Source organism: Aethalodelphis obliquidens, unplaced genomic scaffold, assembly GCF_003676395.1.
Source record: "Aethalodelphis obliquidens isolate GAN/ISIS:26980383/991018 unplaced genomic scaffold, ASM367639v1 scaffold17, whole genome shotgun sequence".
NCBI classification, from domain to species: Eukaryota; Metazoa; Chordata; class Mammalia; order Artiodactyla; family Delphinidae; genus Aethalodelphis; species Aethalodelphis obliquidens.
Genome location: NW_020837961.1, coordinates 25,315,769 through 25,338,583, shown reverse-complemented (window position 1 = coordinate 25,338,583; position 22,815 = coordinate 25,315,769). Strand labels below are relative to the sequence as shown.

Here is a 22,815-nt window from a genome sequence, read left to right as displayed (position 1 = left end):
CAACGTCTATGATGTCAAGATCTTGACCTGAAATTGTCCACCTAATGCTTATTAGTGATATTTATAACATTAAATGAAGTTTTCTCTTCCAATAAGATGCACTTATGAAGTGCATAAATTCACTTCTGTATTCCCAAACTCATATTTAAGATTGCCAGGATTCATTACTAGAATCTTCTGAATTTTATAACAGCATAGGGCTTCACTGATAACAGGAACTGTGGAAAGTTGGGCAGAACCTTTAGAGAAGAGATTAAATTTCGATAGTAAACTCTTTAAGAATGAAAAATCTGGAAATACAATGCACATTAATGAAACCGCGTTCTAAAAAGGTATGTATAAAAATTCTTGCGTCTGAGAGGAACCAATGTTGTATTTCTTAAGGGTGCCTTAAACTAGAAAAATCTAGCTTGATACCAGTTTTATGACAGGTATGTGTGTGTCTCAAGGTTGAACACTAGGCACAATTTGAAGGAAGACTAATTACCTAATTATAATGCCTAATTACCTATTATAATAATAGAAGTATTCAGGGGGAAAAGGCATTTGTTAAAAAAGATCTAATAAAAGTTATAGGCAGATGACTACTTCCACTAGCAGCAAGCTCACCTACTTGACCTTGAACTTTGTTCACTGCTGAATCTCTACTGCCTGGCATTGGCCTGGTAAATAGTAGTTATTCATTGGATGAATGAGTTTGTTCCAAAATAATAATATATCAAAATAATTCTGGAAATTCAAATATATGTCCATTTATTTATGGTCCCTAATTCTCCTAATTGAGACTCTCATCTAAAGCAATGAACAGCCTAAAGCTCAGGATTATAGCTGGAACAATAATTAGATATTTATACTTCTCTGTTTTTAAAAATAGAAACATTTGGTCTAGTCATATATTTTCATCTATTTTGTCCCATATCTTTGATATCTAACAGGGCAATCTATAATTTTAACTAGTTTTATTGTCTTCAATATTGATATTATTTCTCAATCATATAATTTATTTCATTGACATATAAATATCTTTGTTATATTTTCTTAATTAAGTGATCTTAGTCTCATATAAATCCTGTTTTATGCTTTAAAATAAGAGAAAGAATTGTTCATCTCAACAAACAAAAATTGTTTTTGATGTAATATAGAGGAAGTCTGTTTAAATTAGAAAATTTAATTGGAGTGAGCCATTTGAATGGTTCACCTAAATTGTCCCTGTGGGTATATAGCAGTGTTACATGTGCTGCTCATGTATGTAACATAACTGTCACATAGCCCTACTCCTCACCTTGCCAGCAGCCTCTTTATTCAATCAGTTTTTCTGCTCTTTGGACTCTATGATTGTACAGAGATGTGTGGTCGTTGAGTATGCATTTTACCTGTACTGGCATATGGTATAAAGCTGTTTCTATGGTGTTTTTTCATTTCCAGTTCCGTCATAATACATTGTGAGAAAAATGACTTGAAAGCTCATAGTAAAACATTTCTCTTCAAGAGTGTGCATACTTGTTTTTGTAATATGAGAGAGAGAAAGAAAGGAGAGAGGAGGAAAGGGAAGAGGATGGACTCCCCAGGGTTATAAATCAGTGAAGAAAGGAAGTTTTTCTTCCCTAGAGTTTTTACAAGTATAGCTTAATCCTAAAAATAATATCCCCTTTTGAGGAAGAGTTTTTAAAGGAAGATTTTTAGAAGACTTGGGAAGGTGGCAGAAGATAGTCTTTTCTCTGAGGCTCAATTTCATTATTTGTAAAATAAGAATAATATTTCCTCATAGAGTGACCTATGAAAGCTAATGACATAATACATATGAAGTATTTACCACTGTCCCTGACGCTTCATAAGAGTTAGGTAAATGTTATTTATTTGTAGACAATAGCTTTTAGAAGGAGAGATGAGAATGAGAAAGAAGAAAGAAAGAAAGAAGAAAGAGAAAGGAAGAGAGAGGGAGAGAGAGAAGGGAGGGAGGAAGGAAGGAAGGAAGAAAGGAAGGAAGGAAGGAAAGAAGGAAGGAAAGAAGGAAGGAAGGGAAGGGGAGGAAACCTTGAGTTTTTGCAAGTTAAAATGTTGCAAGGAACTTGGAGAAGATGTAAACATTTAAATGATCTTTTGAGTTATGCTAGTGCTGTTGTCAAGATCATGTTATTTCGAAATCTTGTCTTCCACATTCTTAGCCAAGAATGACATGTGCACATGGGAAAATACAAGTAATAACGGAAGAGCGGAATATACATCCATTTTCACTCACCACTGATTAAATGGGTTGGCTAGAATGATCTCTTGCTGTGACCGAAAACTGGTTAAAAAGATTTCATTTGGTAAATCCAATGCAACAAGTAAGAAAATTCCATCCAAATCAAAGTGAATCAGTTCACTCTTTCCCAAACTTCTTTTTTCTTCCTTATATTAGGAAGCAGAATGCTTATATTTGACCATTTTTAATCCAGAAAAAAATTAAGTTTCATACGGTTCAACCTGGAAGATACACCTTTCTTGGTGAATGAACTTCAAGATATTGCATGGTTAGTAATCACAGCTTTTAAAAGGAAACTGATTCTAATAGAGGCCCTGCTTGCCATCTCTTTCTTCTTGAAGATGAACTGCTAAAACTGCTGAAGGATCAGTGTGGCACATGCCAAGGTGGGCAGACATGTGGAATGGTAAATTAAAATTAAGAAAAAATTATTTCTCTTACATTTTTAGGGATACTACAACAAAGCTTCTGAATACTTTCAGCAAGCTTTTGATACAACAGCAGAGTTAACGAACATACCTCTGATGGATGAGACAAAAGTTCATTATGGAATAGCAAAAGCTCATCAGATGATGCTGACCATTAATAGTAATATAGAATCTGCAGATCTCACCAGCCTTGACTACCTGCTGTCATGGAAGGAGAATAGAAGTGATGTTGCACCTGATCCGACTATTGGTAAGGCCTTGGTTTCTGAAAACAATTTAGATCTTTGTACCATTCTTATTGGCTAAGTCATTTTCTTTGCAAAGGTTTATTCGACAATTGGCAATTTTATTTTTATTTATTCATTACTATGTTAATGTTGGATGCATTTTTGTGCTGTATCATATCTTCAGTGTTTAAGGGAGGCATACAATAGTGATAGATTTATTCAATTTGATAAATCACCATTTTTTCAGTTACCTTAAATATTCAACAGTAGGTACTGATCAGTTGTAAGGAATATGAAATAGGTTTATGTTTTAAAAAATGTTCAGTGTTGTATCTTGTAGACAAGAGCAAGTGTTCAGAGATGCTAGTTAGTATTATACTCTTACTTTTCTGATGATAGTAAGTTTTCCTATTGTTTCTCAATTCAGGTGTGAATGTTAATTGAGAAAATATTTGATAGTAATTTCTCTTAATTCTACTTTTTTTTCCTACATACTTTTCTTGTGATAATTAGTCAAAATAGTCAATTAAAAACAAATAACTAGGGCTTCCCTGGTGGCGCAGTGGTTGAGAGTCCGCCTGCCAATGCAGGGGACACGGGTTCATGCCCCGGTCCGGGAGGATCCCACATGCCGCAGAGCAGCTGGGCCCGTGAGCCATGGCCACTGAGCCTGCGCGTCCGGAGCCTGTGCTCCACAACGGGAGAGGCCACAACAGTGAGAGGCCCGTGTACCTCAAAAAAACCAAAAACCAAAAAACAAATAACTAGAGGGGGGATGTAACGGTCAGTTTTATGTATCAACTTGACTGGGCTCTAGTCCCAAGTTAAGAATTTCATTCATTTTTATGGCTGAGTAGTATTCCATTGTGTGTGTGTGTGTGTGTGTGTGTGTGTGTGTGTGTGTGTGTGTGTGAATGGCACATCTTCTCTATCCATTAATCTGTTGATGGACACTTAGGTTGTTTCCATACCTTGGCAATTGTAAATAGTACTAATATGAACATTGGGGTGCAAGCATGTTTTTGAATTAGTGGAGGTTTTTTTTGTCTATATACTCAGGAGTGGAATTGCTGGGCATCTCCTATCTGGAACTCTTTTTTTTTTCCCCCCCTTAGGTCATTTAGATGAAACAATCATTTGTTTTGGTGTTTATTTCCTCCATAGAATAAATAGTAAATAATAGTAACTTTGGCACAAAGAAATTTTATTGGCTCTTTTACATCAGTAGAATACCACTTCACCGCTGTCTGTCCTCTAGTTAGAAAATAAGGAAAGGTCTCATTCCTAATAGATGCATAATAAGAGAAAGCAAGATGAAGTCTTCAGAAATAGAGGACTTGTTGAATTTCAATGCACTCAGTGCTCAAGAAATATTTATAGTTGACTATTAACTAACTACTTTCAGATAATACTTTGCTTATTCAGGATGTTGTCTTGTCACATATTTGGGCATTTGTTCTGTAGTTTTGCGTTATCTTCCCTTTATGCTCTCACTTTTTCTGCCCAGGAGCTAAAGCAGAGGAAGTATGATCCAGCTATTAGATTACTTGCTTTGATAAATGGTTTGGTGGAGAATACGTTGAGCTACTCACATTTTCAGATTTATCTGGGATAAACCCTAATCATCATAATGATAATCATGAAAAAAATACTCCTCAAAACTAGCTTCTGATAAGAGCCATTTATTGCAATCCTGTTTTTGGCTTTTTAAAAATATATTTTGCTTTGCTTTACTCTATGAAGTTATTTATTTTTCTATTCTTGTTACGTTTTATCTCCCCGTTTTTTGTAAGGGCATGTTGTGCTCTAAAGGGCTTAGGAGGAAACAAAAAATGCACTTCAAAATATTATTCAGACATGTAAAAAACAAAATAAATGAACAAACCAATGAACAAAAACCAACACATAGATACAGAGAACAGAGTAGTGGTTTTACCACAGGGGAAAATGGGGAGGGCAAAATGGGTGAAGGGGAGCAACTGTATGGTGACAGATGAAAACTAAATTTTTGGTGATGAGCACGCTGTGAAGTATACAGAAGTAGAAGTATAGTGTTGTACACATGCAACTTATATAATGTATAAACCAATGCTACCTCAATAAAATATAAATTAAGAAAAATATTACTCAGACAGTAAAAATTCAGCTGTTCATGTGGTGGAGAAGATTAAACTCGCCAGAATGCTATAAAAGTACACCCCCTTACTGATTCCTTTGACCAAGAATAGAAATCTATGCGTGGATGAGCTACATCATTATTAGAGTGAAAATAATAATCTTTCAGATTCAAATATAAATGAGAAGTTAGTTCAGTCAACATTTTAAGTGATAGACATTCTGTTTGGAAATAAGACCTGTAAGACATTATCAAACACTTGTTGTTTACACAGACATAGTTTTACCTCAAAATACACTAAAAAGCTAAATTTTACACTAAAATTTTAAAATTCTTCAAAAATATTTCTTAAACCACAACTCGTATTATTCTATCTTTGCTCTGCTTAAAAATCCTCATGGACTCGCTACTGTCCACAAGTTAAACACAAGCTTCTCAACCTTTTTTGACCACCTCCCTCCCCCGACAACACACACACACACACACACACACACACACACACACACACACGCAACATACACTATTATCACCTTACTTCCAGCTCCAGTTCCATCCACGGAAATCTCACCCACCTTGCAAGGTCCTTCTCAAATGCTGAAATCTTCCCTCACCCCCTCTCACTTGAATATTACTTCTTCTCTCTCTTCCCATATTGAATGTCATTCATTTCTCTGCAAGCATTTTTCATTTGTCATATTCTGCATCCCATCATGGCCATTTCTGTAATTGCCTTGTCTGCCCAATTAGAGTATGAATCTCTTGAAAACAGGTCCTGATTCTTGGTATTCCCTACAAAAGAAGGCACAATGTCTGACACCTACTAGGTACTAAGTAAATATTTGTCAAATTAAATAGAATCAAATGAGTATGTGTGTCCTCGCCATAGGCTAGTTTGCACTAACCACTTTTTGAAACAAGATTTGTAGTTCCCTGCCTCCTTGAAAAATATGGGGAAAAAACCCACAAGCCAATGATCTAACACTGTATTTTGATTACCATCCGATTATCACACGAATGCAGGACAACAGCAAGTACGATGTTGACAAAATGAAGAAATACAGAAATATTATTTGGAAATCTGAGGAGCTTTTAGGTTTTCAAAGTTTACCTTTGTTCTCTGAAGAGGCATCTTTAATCTTGCTATTGAGGGGTCCCAGGTATTCAGAAAAAAGCAGATCAAAGATTTGAAAGATACATCATAAAAGCTGTGCAGTTATCTTTACCTGTGAGACTTCCATCCTCCAAACAAATCATTAGCTCACAGAGCAGGCAATATTCTTTTAAGCAGAGGAACATGACCCCCTAAGGGAATACAGCAGTGAGAGCACTCAGGTCTCTAGATAAAATAGAACAGTGATTCACCAGCAATCACCTCTCATCTTTGTATCTTTCAGAGGGAACACAGCAAATATAGGAACCTTCATACTCTTCTGATACGTTTAGATATGGCTGGAATGATTTCATACTCCTCCTTTCCCTTCCAATAGTAAAAAAAGAATAGATTCTCCTCCCAAATTTAGGAATTTAGAAGGAATTCAAATATTATTACAGTTCAATAAAATTATTCAGGCCCGAAGCAACAGAAATTGGTTGGCTCTGGAAGGCTTAAGGGTCTATGAATTTCTGCTGATTTCTCCAGAATATAATTTATTTTCCTTACCAGAACTATTAAGATGAACACACTGGCTAGTCAGTAAAGACACTTACAGTTTTCTACCAAAAAGCATGTAAAGGTTTCCTTGAGTGCCAAAACTATCATCCTAGTTTTATGAATCATTTAATATTCTTAAAGGAAAACAATAAAGAGCATGAATTTGTCTCTCATCCTTGGTTTGTGTTGGCTTGATGTGTGTTCCTTGGTTTAATGTCAAGCCACGTTTTCCTACCCTGTCCTTTTCTTGTATTTTTCATTCATGAATTTAACCATTTTAAAGAATGTGAAAAAAACACATTCACAAGTGAGTCTCACATTCTATTATACTTTGATCGCTACTTCTGTTTGTTAAATAACGATAACAATGAGGGAAATGTAATGGAACTAGCCAAAAAGTAAGCATGCAGGTTTTATATCATCCTATCGTCACAGAGCAAACCCGTCTCTAATAATGTGTTCAAAAACATGACATATAAAAAGAAGATTCTCGTGAAAATTGTGGATGAATCAAAGCTCACCCTACTGGCAGCTTGGTGTAATTGAGAGAGACTGTTACTCAAGAGTGTGATGACCCGGGTTATAATACCCTATTGAAGAGTAATTAGCTTCATGACTTTTGGCAATAGATTTCACTTCAAGTCTCTTTAGCCTGTTATCTGAGGTTTGAAATAAGTCATTGATAAGATTCCTCTGGAACCAACCACAATTCCTCAGTAAGAGCATTTTCTAAACAAGGAAGATATTTTGTAGTCCTTAAGAATATAATCTAGAGCTTCATGAGCATTTTATTTGTTGTTTTTCCCCCATAAACACTGGTTTCTGAGGGTTTCCACAAGAGGTAATTATTATTATTATTATTATCATCCTCATAATCATCACTATAATATATCAAACAGCTGTATAAATGCCAGATGTATTACTTGATCCTTCTGCTAGAATTTATAATAAAGGAGTTTCTAGCTATCTGATGTCACATGCAATTTAACTTTTCCCTGGTTGGTTGACACGGTTGAGGTTGCTAAACCTAGTTAACCATTTTATCCGCAGACTTTCAATTCATTTGCCTGTTTTCAACCCTATGTCATACTTCCCCTCAGCATTTCCTCAGCCCCTACTTTTTCCCCACTATTCCTGGGGCCTCCAATTCCTATACATGCCTGGTTCTCTGATCATCATTATCTCTTCTTCATGCACTTTAGTTTGTGGATGTCTCTGCCCTCCTAAACCTGATACCACTCCTCTAGTACCTTTCTATCTTCTGAAAATGAGTTAAAATCTTCTTGAATTTTTTTTTTTTTTTGGTTTCATAGAATCAGGAAAAGACTGAGTTGTGTGGTTACCAAAAAAATTACTTGGTCCACATGTTTTATTTCCAAATGTTCTCAGGTCCAGGGGAAGGCAGTCATGCAATAATCTGAAAGACAAAATGGATCTATAATCTAGTTTTCTAGAACTCTAGTCCAGGATTCTTTCCATGCCTTACAGTTCCTTACATATTATCTTATAGCTAGTAAAAGCCATATCTAACTTTTTAAAAGATTACATTTTAAATTAAAGTCTGGTTAAAAATATTCAGTGAAAAGAAACAAGTGGGACTTTACTTTTGGCCAAGATGGAATAACAAGGAAAAGATTTACCCTCCTATCTTAAACAACTAAAAAAACCCAAACAAAACATATAAGACAAAAGTTTGCAGAAATTGGACAACACACAGTGCAGGACAGTGATCCCTGAGAAAGGGAAACCAAATGAGCTGAGCTGTATGATTTCCTCAAGCCTAGAGGAAGTTGCCAGGCTGTAACACAGGGAAGGGCACGAAGGTAGAGGCAGCCCAGGAGATCCTTGGGTTGAGGAGACTGAATTAGGAGTCCAGGGAGACCAAGATGGCTGGAATTCACAGCAAAGGGTACTAGAAAGGAGAGAGCTGCAGAGAAGGAAAGAATGAGAGAGATCGACTGAGTGAGAGCTCCAGAGATATGCAGTCTTCTGCATACTGATCTGTATGTGCATGTAAAGAAACTATGGAAGGCTAAGGAAAGAACCACCCAAAAGGCTCAAGCAGAATAATCACCTAAGCTCAAACAGAGCCAGGAATTTTTTATGCTCCCACCAGCCAGAATGGAAAAGCCTCATAAAATATGGGGCATCAGGTGGAGGACTCATAAGCCTTAATAGTAGAGAAAAATTATCTCTAGATGAAAGACTACTTCGGTACCACCTACCAAAATTTAAAAACAAGTATCAAAAGCATCAAACTGCTTCTAAGTAATTTAACTGAATTCTAGAACAAAACTCAAGAATATTTATAGGAGTAAAAAATAAAAAGGTAAACTCCATAGTATCTGGCATCCAATCAACATTACATAGATAATACCAAGAAGCAGGAAGTTATAACTCATGATGAGGAGAAAATATATAAATGGAAATTGATGCAGAAATGCAACAGATGATAGAATTAGCATAACAGGACATAAAAATGTTATTAAAACTATATTTCATATGTTGAAGGATGTAATGGAAAGATTAAACATATAGAGCCAAGAAAGATATTTTAAAAAGCCAAATTCAATTTCTAGAAGTAAGAAATAAAATGTCCAAGCTGAAAAAGAAAACAAAACAACAACTTGGATGGGATTAGCAGCAGATTTAGATAATGCAAAAGACAAGATTAGCTTTGGAAATATAGCAGTAGAAACTATCCAAAATGAAATACAGAGAAAAAATACTGAAAGGATATGAATAGAGCATGTTAGAGAACCACGGTTAAACTTCAGGAAGCCTAAATGTGAGTAATTTGGAGACCCCAAAGAAGAGGAAAACAGGAAGGAACTGAAAAAATATTTAAAAAAATAATGAATGGCTGATTTTTTTTCTGAATTTGATGAAAACTATAAACCCAAATCTAAGAAGCTCTATGAACCCTAAGCAAAAGAAACATGAAAATTAAACCAAGATACACCATAATCACAGTGCTTAAAATGAGTGATAAACTGAAAAATCTTAAAAGCAGCTATGGTAGTGGTGCAGTGGCATAAACATAATAGGAGCTGGAGTCTCCCTGGAAACATGTAAATCAAACAAGAATGAATGAAGGAAACATGTAAATCAAACAAGAATGAATGAAGGAACTTATTTAAAGTACTAGAAGAAAAAAAGAACCATCAAACCTAGAATTCTATACCCAATGAAAGTATCTTTCAAAAACATAGTTAATACCATATAACCCAGCAATCCCACTACTGGGCATATACCCTGAGAAAACCATAATTCAAAAAGAGTCATGTACCACAATGTTCATTGCAGCTCTATTTACAATAGCCAGGACATGGAAGCAACCTAAGTGTCCATTGACAGATGAATGGATAAAGAAGATGTAGCACATATATACAATGGAATATTACTCAGCCATAAAAGGAAACAAAATTGAGTTATTTGTAGTGAGGTGGATGGACCTAGAGTCTGTCATACAGAGTGAAGTAAGTCAGAAAGAGAAAAACAAATACCATATGCTAACACATATATATGGAATCTAAAAAAAAAAATGGTTCTGACGAACCTAGGGGCAGGACAAGAATAAAGACTCAGACATAGAAAATGGACTTGAGGACACAGGGAGGGGGAAGGATAATCTGGGACGAAGTGAGAGAGTGGCCTGGACATGTATACACTACCAAATGTAAAATCGATAGCTAGTGGGAAGCAGCTGCATAGCACAGGGAGATCAGCTCAATGCTTTGTGACCACCTAGAGGGGTGGGATAGGGAGGGTGGGAGGGAGACGCAAGAGGGAGGGGATATGGGGATATATGTATACATATAGCTGATTCACTTTGTTATACAGCAGAAACTAACACAACATTGTAAAGCAATTATACTCCAATAAAGATGTTAAAAAATTAATTAATAAAATTTAAAAAAAAACAAGAAAATGTAGTTAAAATGAAGATTTTTCCAGGCATACAAAAGCTGAGAAAATTCATGACTAATATACCAGTACAAGGAATGGTAAACTCCTCCAGGCAGAAAGAACATGAATCTAGATAGAAACCTGGATCTACATAAAGAATGAATAAGAAAATGAGAAATGTGTCAGTAAAAATAAAATATTTTTCTTTCAAAAATTGCTTGAAAAAATAATTGACTGTTGAAAGCAAAAGTAATAACAACATATTGTGGAGTTTATAACAGATGTGAAATTCAATTAAATTAAATGGAGAAATCTGGTTCTATAAAAACACATTCAGTTTCAACCAGGCAGACAGCTGCCAACTTGGGGACCACAATAGCTCCCTATTTGGACTGAATTTCTTAGTGCTCATCCCATCAACTCCTTTTTTGGGAACCCCCTGTTTTTGAAGCTCTATTCTCATTGCCTAGTGGTTGGGTCTCTTTAAAGGGGATTTATCAACATTTTGAGTTCCATCTTGTTTTTCCTTGGATTGAAAACAAACAATCTGGTTTAGGATGAGTGATCCATTTCTATCCTGAGTATCTTTCGGCCCCAAGTCATCCCAGCCTCCCGCAAACAGCCTCTGGTGTAGGCTTTGTGGATTTTGATGGCTTCCTTGCTATCTGTTATGAAAATTGTTTCAGACTCATAATATACGTCTTTGACTTCAGATCTGCCATCAGCCTCTTCTCCAAGGAGCCTATAAACTTTGAAAAAGCAGTCTCTAAAAATCCAAAATAAAATAAAACTAATGATCCTAAATATGTATCCAGTTGGTGATATAGTCACAGAGAAATGAAATATTCGAAGTAGCTTTAAACAGAAATTTCACTGTGTGTCTCTAGTTGGCTAAATCCTAAAAAATGTACCCCCTCCAAAAAAAAAGTAAACTGTTTTCAGTATTCATACTATTGATATTTATATTGGTTTTATTATTGTGAGACTGTTTTGTGTGTGATGTAGGATACATCAAATAGACAATTATTTCATATACTAAATCTTTTATTCCCAGTATCTTTGCAAACTAGGATTTTCAGTGTTGCACAAGTTTCCTCATTTGTAAAATCAGTGTAAGAAGGTAATTAAACTACATGATCTCTGAATTTCTTTTTCGTTCTTTTTTTTTTAACATCTTTATTGGGGTATAATTGCTTTACAATGGTGTGTTAGTTTCTGCTTTATAACAAAGTGAATCAGTTTTACATATACATATGTTCCCATATCTCTTCCCTCTTGCGTCTCTTTTTAGTTCTTTAAGTCTATGACTCCTAGATTTCTAAGAAAATTCTTATGCTTTTAAAATTCACTTTGTTCTAATTAAATTTAAGGAAATCTTGAAAACCAAAAGAATTAGTATGGGTTTTTAAAGCATCATGTTCTCAATATGATTTGCAGTAAACCCCATGTAATAACTCCTTTACATTGTTTTTGCCATAATACTACAATTATATCAACATATAGTGAAAGGGGAGGGGAAAATGAAGATTTATGAGAAGAATCGTTACATAAACTGAAATACAGTTACTTCAAAGTTCCTTAGCCATACTCTACAGTAACAGTTCTCTAAGGCTTTTTCAACAGACAAACTGAAGTACAGATTTAAGGCAAATTCAAAAGAGACAAGGCTGTGAATTTGGAAAAGGCATGTTTCAGTGATGAGCAGTTTTCTTTGACCAGATTCATCAGATTTTGTGTAGTGATTGAAGGCAGGCAATCTCTGTTTGAATCCCAGCTCCTTCACTTCATAGCTGGTGGACCTGGGTAACTTTACCTCACCTATAAAGAAAGATGACAGTTCCCACCCCACAAGGTTGCCTTGAGGGTCCAGTGACATAATGTATCTGTGTGGAAGACCCTGTTGGTTCCCTACCCAGTGGCCATTGCCCAACTTCCTTCCTGCTAACATAATCCTGATTGTTCTCTCTCTTCAAGTCACCGTGTCCTTGCAGAGGATGGACCTTCTCTATCCCCAGTGGTGGAGTATTTACTAATATTATGCCAGTCACCATGACCTCATTATACTTGCCAAGTGATAGCTTTCGGGAGGATACGGAACACAATTGTAATTAATGATACAAGAAGATCTCCTGAGGAATTCCTAGAAAGGTTTTCTTCATTCTTAAAAAGAGGCACAAACGAGGAGATTCCCTTTTTCCTGACTTTAAATGTTGATATATGAGTATGTACTGCCTGGAGCTGCCATAGCCAGTGTGCAACTAAGATATGAAAATGATGAGGATGGCGGTGGGAAAGCATAGAAGAAATCTAGATCCTTGATGACATCCTTGCTTGCTAAATTATCTAACCCTGTAATTGCCACCACCAGTTTTTTGTGTGTGACATAAATTTCCCTATCTAAGCCACTTTCAGCTCAGTTTTGTTACTTGCAGCTAAAAGCACTCTGACAATAAGATGCCAAGTAGTGCTGACACATTATCACAGCACAGAGTGGCGACTGTGTTTGTTGTCATAGCCCCAGCAGCTAGCACGATGCCTAGCACATAGTAGCGCTCAACAAATACTGAACTGTGGACAGTTTGTTGAAAAACCTACTTTTTATTAAATTCAGTTTTCAAGCATTAGACAGTATCTCAAAATCTGACATTCTTTCTGAATTTTAAAAATGCCCCATGTTCTAAATTTACTTACCCCTTCTCCCAACTTAATTCCTTTTCTAATTAGGATACCTGTTCTGCGGAGGGTCAAAGTTATGAGCATGATGAGGAGGAAATCAATCTAATTGAACTGATAACACCTTATTAGGAATGACTGAAAGTGCTTTAACCTATTCAAAAAACTAGGATTTTTTAAATGTTGGAAGATTACCTATTGCAAGAACTTAATTGAAATCACTCAGGGAGTAAGAGGCAAGCCAATTATGAATAATGAGGTCAATACATGGACTGGTCTTCCTAAGTCTTGGGATTTGCCCTAAATTCAACTTCACTGAGTTGTTCCTGAATTTCAGAGCTTTCCTTTCTTCAATATAAATCTCTACCTTTAAAAAAACGCTTATTAGGGTTTTCAGATGACAGATCACTCTCCCCTTAAGGAATCTGATGAAAGCTAAGGTCTCTCTCCTCTCTTCAGGAAAACATACATATAATACATGTATATGCATACATGCATATACTTTTCAGACAGTTCAGTAACCCCTGTGGAAGGGAGTAGAGATTACAAGTGCTTGCCAAGGTCTGCTTCTTTACTCTTCTGGTCACATGGAAGACTGCATTTCTCAGCCTCTGGCAACTAGGCTGGGCTCTGTGACTAGTTCTGGCCAATGGGCAAAAGTTACTTCCCAGTGAAAGCAAAGCAGAGCCCACCTGAGATACTGCAGCTGATTCTCTCCCTGCAACAGTGATCATGGAGAAAGCCTTTAAAAACACTATGGAACCACAAGATCAAAGCAGCTTGGGTCACTAAATATCCACATTTGTCCTGGAAAGCCATTCATGTCTGCAGCAGACCTTGTGTGAACACAGAATAATCCTTCCTTGTGGTGAACCACTGAGATTTTCAGAGCTGTTTGTTACCACAGCTTAATTTAGCCTGCCCTGACATCCACAAGCTTCAGGATTCTTCGTGGTGGCTCCCTAGATAGTAGCAGTGGGAACTCCAGTGGGAGAGCTGGGATAGCAGTTTTCTATGACAATTTATAAATTGTGTGTTTATAGGTTGTAGGTCTGCCTATAATTTTTTAGAGGCAGAGATCCCTAAAATCCTTTTTTTTTCATTTCCAGTCCTAGTCACAGGAAGCAAGTTTGATAAGACAAATGGGAGATAAAACAGTAAAATGTATTCTTTTTTTTTTTTTTTTTTTGCATTATGTGGGCCTCTCCCTGTTGTGGCCTCTCCCGTTGCGGAGCACAGGCTCCAGACGCGCAGGCTCAGCGGCCATGGCTCACGGGCCCAGCTGCTCCACGGCATGTGGGATCATCCCGGACTGGGGCACGAACCCATGTCCCCTGCATTGGCAGGCGGACTCTCAACCACTATGCCACCAGGGAAGCCCTAAAATGTATTCTATATATACTCTATGCTACTGTCAAAAACTTAAGAAAGATAAGCATCTTTTCTGTTACTATCATTTAAATCATGATAGATTAATCAAAGTGTACTTCTAATAAATTTCAAGAAAGAGCTTAGAGAATTCAATGGCTTCTGTACCTGATAAGAAAATAATTCCAAAGATGAAACATGCTGAAAAAGACAAATCAATACTTAATTGTAGCCAAATTTTTAAATAAAAAAGAGCACAGAACTTGAGTCTTAATTTCAAATTTCCTCATTCAAATGCAGTTCACTTATCTTCATATATTTTCTACAAGTGACAACTTTGCTTTCTTAGGAATCAAGTATGTCTTCAGAAAACTAATGCTCACTTCATTGGGATATAATAATGTAGCTCAAGATCCCTCGGGTTGAAAGATCTTTTTTTTTCTTTTTCTTTTTTCCCCCCTCTGAGAGCCTCCTTCTCTATCTGCTGCCTTGGTTCAATAAAAGAGAATTCTTGATTGCTCAGACAAAAACTCTACTTCTTTTAGATTCTGTTCACAGTTCTTAGCAGCTGATGGCGTTACCAGTTTTAACCTTCCAATGTACACTGAATTCACCACTTCTAAGAAAAATGTAACTGGGTTTTTCTAATCTGGTTTTATTTCAATTTTGTCTTTAATTGCTAGTTTGAAAAGCTTATGAAAAGTTTGTTGGTTGCTTGGTTAGACCATTGTAAAACCAGAGTAAATGCTGTAGCTGTACCAGTGCAAGGCTAGGGTTTGAAGTTCTGGGGGAACCCTGTTGTCACCCATTTATGTTTATCTCATTCCCAGTGAGGGGTCTTACCTCTGCTTCTAACTATGTCCTTTTACTTGCGGTCATGGATCCCAAATACTCTGTCAATTTAGCTAAATACTTTCTACCATTGTTAGAATTGGGGGGAAAACAACCCTCCCCTATGTATATTTAATCCCTCTTTAGTAAGGCTCTATTTGGACAATTCCATATGATTTCTTCTGAAAAAAGAAGTTAACATTAACATTTAAAATATGAACATACTGAAGGCACAAATTCTGTTGGCTTCTAATTTTTTCCAGAGTTTCCCTGAAACTTTGCGTATTGTGTGGGAGTTTTATTTCTATTTACCTCTCACCTTGGTATTTTCATTATTATTAATTTTAATTTTTTTAACCACAACATCAATAAAAAATTATATCCATGGTCCCAGAATTTGCTTTCCTGTTAAATTCTTTTACTCTGTCCTCACTGTATTTTTTTTTTTTTTTTTTTTTTTTTTTTTTTGCGGTACGCGGGCCTCTCACTGTTGTGGCCTCTCCCGTTGCGGAGCACAGGCTCCGGACGCGCAGGCTCCGGACGCGCAGGCTCAGCGGCCATCGCTCACGGGCCCAGCCGCTCCGCGGCATGTGGGATCTTCCCGGACTGGGGCACGAACCCGTGTCCCCTGCATCGGCAGGTGAACTCTCAACCACTGCGCCACCAGGGAAGCCCTGTCCTCACTGTATTTTTAACTCCCAGACCTGAGTGAAGGCTTTTATAATCTAGTTTCCCTAGCATAATTAATAGAAAAATAAGTCTTTTTCATGATGAATATTCTTTTAAAAATTAGAAATCATTTATAATGCCTTGTTATGATGACTGACTTGACTAACAATCCTTGGATGTATATTTCACTTCTCATGGATAATGTCTGCCTCCCGGGCTGGGTACAGTGTGCTCAGTATGGGAAATATTGAGCAAGAGTCTAATCAGATGAAATGATAGTATATTTCTTAATTTTAATGCCATATCATCCTGACTGGTGTCTTGACCTTCCTGAAGTGAATCCCTGAAAACACTACAAATGCACCTGAATACAGTTACTTTTTGAATCATCTGAACTACTGTAGCAATAAAATAACTATTAACAGCACCAATATTTATCACCCCCAATCCTTTAACAGGACAGTGTACTCAGGTTTTTTTCTTCCTTTCATTGCCTGCTAACCTTCAATCAAAAAATCTGAGCCAAATAGATGTTCTTTCATCACGCCCTCAAGGTAAACAAAGTTGGACTTTGTCACACCAATAGGGAAAACTAAAGGTAGCTCATTTAAGTTCTGTGCCTCTAAGGGACTGTATTTATTGACTTCTAACATGGAATTAGGCACTCAAAGTGAGAAAAGACCAGTTAATTTTGGCCTTTAGTGAGACCAGTCTGATTTCTCAGAATTAAGACTACATACACATTTCATTGTATCAGTAGGTAATAAAGTGTATTTTGCACTCTTATCAAAGGAAGTTTAATTTAACACTTTCAAAGATCTAGTTTTGCTTATTAAGTGTGCTCCTGGGAAAAGATACATAGTTTTCCTCAAGTCTCCACATATTTGTAACTCAGATATAAAAGTAACAAGACATATGAAATGAAATGAAGCTTCAAAATCAATAGTCAGGAAGCAGATTAATGAGAAAGACCGGGGGAGAAATTTGGGTCAAAATGACCATCATAAAATTTTGAGGTTAATATTTTTACTATTCACATTTGTTTGGCCCAAGTTTTCACCACCACCCACTAACAGGATTATGAAAAGGAGAAAATCTGCTATACAGAAGGAAGCTATTATGTCCAGCCTTTAGGTCTTAATTAAAATTAAAAACTAAATTAATAAAAATTAAAAATTCATTGTGTTGAATACAACATTAGGAAAGGAAACTCTTTTTCCATATAAATCTTAGTAGAGACAGATGAACAGAATGATACAATTTTATCATAAGAATACTCCCTAAAATATTGATGTCCAAATAGATATATTATTAATAGATATATATATATATCAATAGATATATAGATTATAGATATGTCTAATATATCTTTGGAGATATATATATACACACATACATATACACATATATATCATCTGAATGAATTCACTTGTTCACTCACTTTCATCCAGGGCTTTTACCCTGTAAGCTTACTTGAAGATTTATATGATGAAATGTGAATATAGTATATTCCTTAGTAATTTGATTGGCAGGAAACAGAGAACAAAACATTACCACACAGCTTTTAAATAATTTATGATTACTTACATGAATCTACTAAGTTTAGCACACAATTATATGACTAATTATGTTGAAAATCCAAGTGGATGCTTAAATAGATGACCATGCCCTGAGGCCTTTCCAGTTGTTTCTGCTGTCTCATTTAACCATGCAAATGTTATTAAGCATTTCCTGGCTAAAAATTTTCAAGCATGTGCAAGTGTAATTGCATAGATAATTATGCATAATACTGTCACTTTCTATATCTAACATAGAATTTTCCTTTTAAAAAAAATACATCAGTTTTCTACTGGTAGCCTTCTCAATACATGCCAAGAAAAATATAATTTGTAAAAGATAGGTAAATCAAAACCAATCTATTTTGCTCTTTCTCCAGGAGACTTCTTGACTCTCTTTAGTACATCAATTTGAAGGGAAACAAAGAAAGATCAAGCCATATGCTAAAATTAAAGAAAATTCTAAATACCTGTATATGAAACAATCTATAGTTGTATTAATTCAACAACTATTTTTAGATCCACACAAATATTTATACAAACTTGATAACAGGGGATACAAAAGAACTAACTGTTCTGATCTACAACTAAATATGTATATGGCAGGTCTTTCAGGTTTGCAGATACTAAGCCTAGTTTATAAAACAGCAAAAAATGTTCAGAAAAAAATTAATGAGCACATACACATTGGCAGGTTAACTTCTTGTCATGAGAATATTAAGGAAGCTTTACAATATAGAATCCTGCCTGATGCCATGTCTCGCCAGCCCTGCCTAACAAATCACAGATCCCAAGGCAAAGTTCAGCATGTGTGCAGCTGATTGGTGGAGACTGGCTCACATGACCCTGCCCAGCTGCAGGGGAAGCTAGGAAAGTGAATATCTGGCTTTTCAATGAATAGGCTGGGAACAAGTTCCAGTTTTTCCACTTAAATTTATAAAGTAGAGAGTCTCTTAAGCATGGAAACAGTGGTTTAGATGCTGTCAGGGAACCACTAGAAATAGTGCTGAGTGCTATGAAGGAAAAAATAAAGAGGGGTAAGAGGACACAAAGTGATTGGGTTTGGGGAGGGCTATGTTAAACAGAAAGTTCAGAGAAGTCTTTCAAAAGAGGCATGGTTTGTAAAGAAACCTGAATTGAAATGATGAAGCAAGCTGTGTGAATATCTAGGAGGGTGGGGAGAAGATATCCATCCAGGTAAAGCTGGGCTTGTTTGAGTAACAACAAGAAGACCAATATGGTGGGAGAAAATTGAGTGAGGAGAAGGAAGAACTGAGGATCCAGTGGTAGCTAGTTAATTTAGGTCTTTCAGGCCTTAGTGATGACTTTGGATTTTATTCCAGTTGTGATGGAAAATTGTTACTGAGGTCTGAGAATAGGACTCTGACTTTTTAAAAAGATCACTTTGGCTGCTGTGTGAAGAACAGGTTGTAAAGCTTTCTGTGGGCTTTTTGACTAAAACCTACAGTAAGAAATATATTTTACTTTGTGATGCAGAATAAGCAATTGAATCAAGAATTTGACAAAACCATACTTACTACATGTGATGCACTCTGGTAATTTTTCTATTGTAGTCTAATCTATTTCATCTTTAATGATTTTAAAGAAATTTTAAGTAGAAGATTCTTAGGAGGAAAAATGACACTGAAATTAGTATTGTTCATTGGTGATTCAAGATATTCTGTTGCAATTTTCTATTATGATTCAAGTATTTGAAGATACCCTGTGTAAAATTAAACTTCACAATAAGCCTTAGGCATTTTCTCAAGAGTGCAACTCAAGGACCACTTGCATCAAAAATTATCTGATCAGTGATGGTGGGAGGTTGTTATAAATGCGTATGCTAGGGCCTTACCACGGACTCATTGAACCAGAATCTCCAGTGAAGGGGCTTGAGAATCTACTTTCAACAAGCTCACCAGGTGATTCTCATGTGTGAGAATTGCTCTTAAGTTTTTCTATATTTTAAGGTTTAGATAATGCAAGGTTAGCTTTTCCTCATGAATATGTGATATTTCACTAATGTATGTAAACCTATTTAGTGAGTCTTCAGATAACATTTCTTATCAATATTTAAATTCATATATGATAAATGGAAAACACTGTAAACCAATACATCTCTTCCCTTGGCTTCCTTTATATATCTATTTTAAAATCAAGTGAATGCCTTTGAACTCTTCCTTTTTAATTCCAACTCTTACTGTTAGTTCACATCATTTATCAGAAATAATAATCTTTTTCTCTGCTCAGTTACCTTCCCTTTTCCTTCTAAATGTTTCTAAAATTTCACTTCCCCAAGAATCTACCTACCCATGTTGAAACATGGTTAAATACCACATATCCACAACTCCACAGGTCTAAGTGGTATATGGCAGTGGTATATGGTATGGCATATCATTTCTCAATAGGTTCGTGTGTCACTGATATTTACTAAACATATCCTCCACTGTGGCACAGGGGGAGTTTTCTCATCATGTCATTCTGTTTTGATGCATTATGGGTACAACAGGTTAGATGGTTTCTCTAGAAAAAAAGTTTTCACAGTATCATTAAAGTGTATGGGAAATTTGTCTTTACTCGGTTCTAAAATGGAACAGGAAACCCGCTAAACAGCTGTCATATGGATCACACGCATGTGAAATCAGGCTTCAATCCGGCACATTTGATGTTGGTAAAGAATGGGGCTTGAGACCTGATGTCATAAAGTCACTTTGTAAAATGTTTTCCAGTTTCACATTCACTGTTGATGTGGATGGAACAAAGTCCCCCATATCGCTGGTTTCACCATAGCAAAGCCTGTCACGGGGACATTATCCTCATCCTTAGCGAAAGCAAAATGTCCTGACTTACATGCCCATACATCAAAGGGATCCTCTCCCGTTGACTCTGCTTCAAAAACAAAAAAGGGACAGAATTCTTATGTGTTGGGGAAACATGGGGTTAAAGTGGACTGCATTTCGGGAAGTGTGCAGTTGACTTGCTCTGTGGCGAGAGGCTGCAGCCCTAGCTAATGACTTGTAGGTACGGAATCCTCAGTTCTCTCAGGTGGTTTCAGTCGATCAGTTTCAGCAGAATGATGAAAAGGTTGAGATAAAATAAACTGACAGTTGCTACTCATCGTCGGCAGCAAGCTGTACCCAGGCAGCTGAGACCCTGGGAGCCCTCTTTCTTAAACAAAGGCTTTCACTGCAGTGAGCAATGCACTCCAAATAACAAAAAAATGGGGGCAGGTTGGCAGCTGGTGACGGACAGGAGGAGGGAAACTGGGAAACACAGCAATTGTTGGCTAATTAGAAGCCATTCCCGCCTACTTAATACCAACCCATTAAGCAGAAAATACTTTTCATCTTTCTCTCCTGCTACACATGACATTATACTCCAATCAATACCCTTCCGCTGGCTGCCTCAGTGCCCACAAACGACTACACTGCAAGTTTAAGAATGTGGTAATTGATTTGGGACAGTGAAACTGCAGCTTTCACAGTATATTTTCTGAAGATACTAATGCAGTGTTTGTGATGCTTAGATAAAGTAGTCATAACTGTAAACTGACAGCTGTCAAAATTGAAAAACATAAGAGAAAACCAAATCATGGTAGACTCATTTGAGCCTTAATAGCAAACAATCATGTAAATCAATTTTCCCCCTTTTGGGGAACAACGCAAATATTTGGCTTGCTAAATTCACTATCACTACCTCCATTTCAGTCTTCACACAGACACACACACATGAAATTTATAAGGTGACATATGGGAAGTATAATAGGTGTACATAAAATTATCTTACATTGTGTTTGAGCAGGATTTTAATAGAATTCTTTCATTGGTCCCACTTTTAAACTTATGGGAATTGATCTCAACAACTCAAATAAACTACTGGAAATTTATCCTAATGCAATAGGATAATACTTGTGTACCATTACCTTCATATTACTTTGAACAATTTCCCATCTGCCCTTTGCATGTGAGAAACAGATTCTATCTTAAATAATATTTACATAAAAATAATATGTATATAATATTATTCTTCCTGTTTCAGTACTGTGACATTTATAAAGCTTTTTTTTTCTGAACCTAAATATCAGCTTCCAAATTTTATATAGTTTTCTAACCAATGGTCAATCCCCACACACTATTTCTGAGACATTGATCGCAGAGTTAGCCAATACTTACAGATTTTGGAGTAGTAGGTAATAGAAAGGAAAACAGATTGTTTCCTATGCTGTATCAAAATAACTAGGAAAGTCTTGAGGAACAAAAAGGATTTGTGAAACTGAGGTTTAAAGTCACTGTACAGAAGGTGGTGATACAAGACTGCCTTGGGATTTTAGAGTAGACCTTGAGTAGGGAAAATTTACTGGAAATTAATACTGATCCAAAGGGTAGAGCATGGTGCTCTGGTTTCATTTGTGTGCATAAAACAAATGAGGTGAGATCCAAATTATCTTTGTACTGAATGTGAGAATGCATTAAGCTTTACATGTTGACTCAACTGTGTTATTTTAAAGCACGCATTTCAAACACAGCCACGATTATTACCCAAAGTATTGCCTGGCAGTGCCAGACTTTTGTAGAAGAACAGATACTAACCACCCCTGCATTACAACTTACACACACCTGTAAGAGGAGACTTCCAAACATGGCGCACTGCAGGAAGAGTAATAGGAAGAGGGAGTCTTCTTGCTTTAAAATTATGACCTGATTCCAAAACACAGCCCCATTCATTAGTTTTATTTCTCAGAAAAAATTAAATTACTGATATCAGGCCTTATGAGTAACTCATAGAAATATTCTTCTGGTCTCCTTAGCCAACCAAGTCTACTATTTCAATTGAGAGAGAGAGAGAGCGTGTGTGTGTGCGCTCGCGCGTAGGTTCATGGGTATGTATAGTCATAGATACTATTAGAAAAATGGAAACAACAGCAAAAGAGTTAATATCACTTTAAGATTTATTAACAGAAATGTTAATAGAAATAGCAAGTCTTTTGTTATTAGACTACAGTTTTGCCTTTGAAACCAGACAGCTTGAGAGGCATGTGAAAGCATTGAGCGGGATTTACAAAATTATAATGAAGAAGGTTAATCATTGGGAAAATGTGACACATGAGTAAAGGTTCAGAGTATTAGACTGTGGGGAGATAAG

General features: G+C 36.3%; 1 protein-coding gene across 1 annotated transcript in view; it reads left to right on the top strand.

Moving 5' to 3' along the window:
- Nucleotides 1-22,815, top strand: part of TTC29 (tetratricopeptide repeat domain 29) — a 257,575-nt gene that overhangs the window by 156,979 nt on the left and 77,781 nt on the right. Inside the window, exon 10 of the mRNA XM_027117120.1 lies at nt 2,695-2,923. Within this exon, the coding sequence (XP_026972921.1) occupies nt 2,695-2,923 (229 nt within the window). The remainder of the gene's footprint in view (nt 1-2,694; nt 2,924-22,815) is intronic.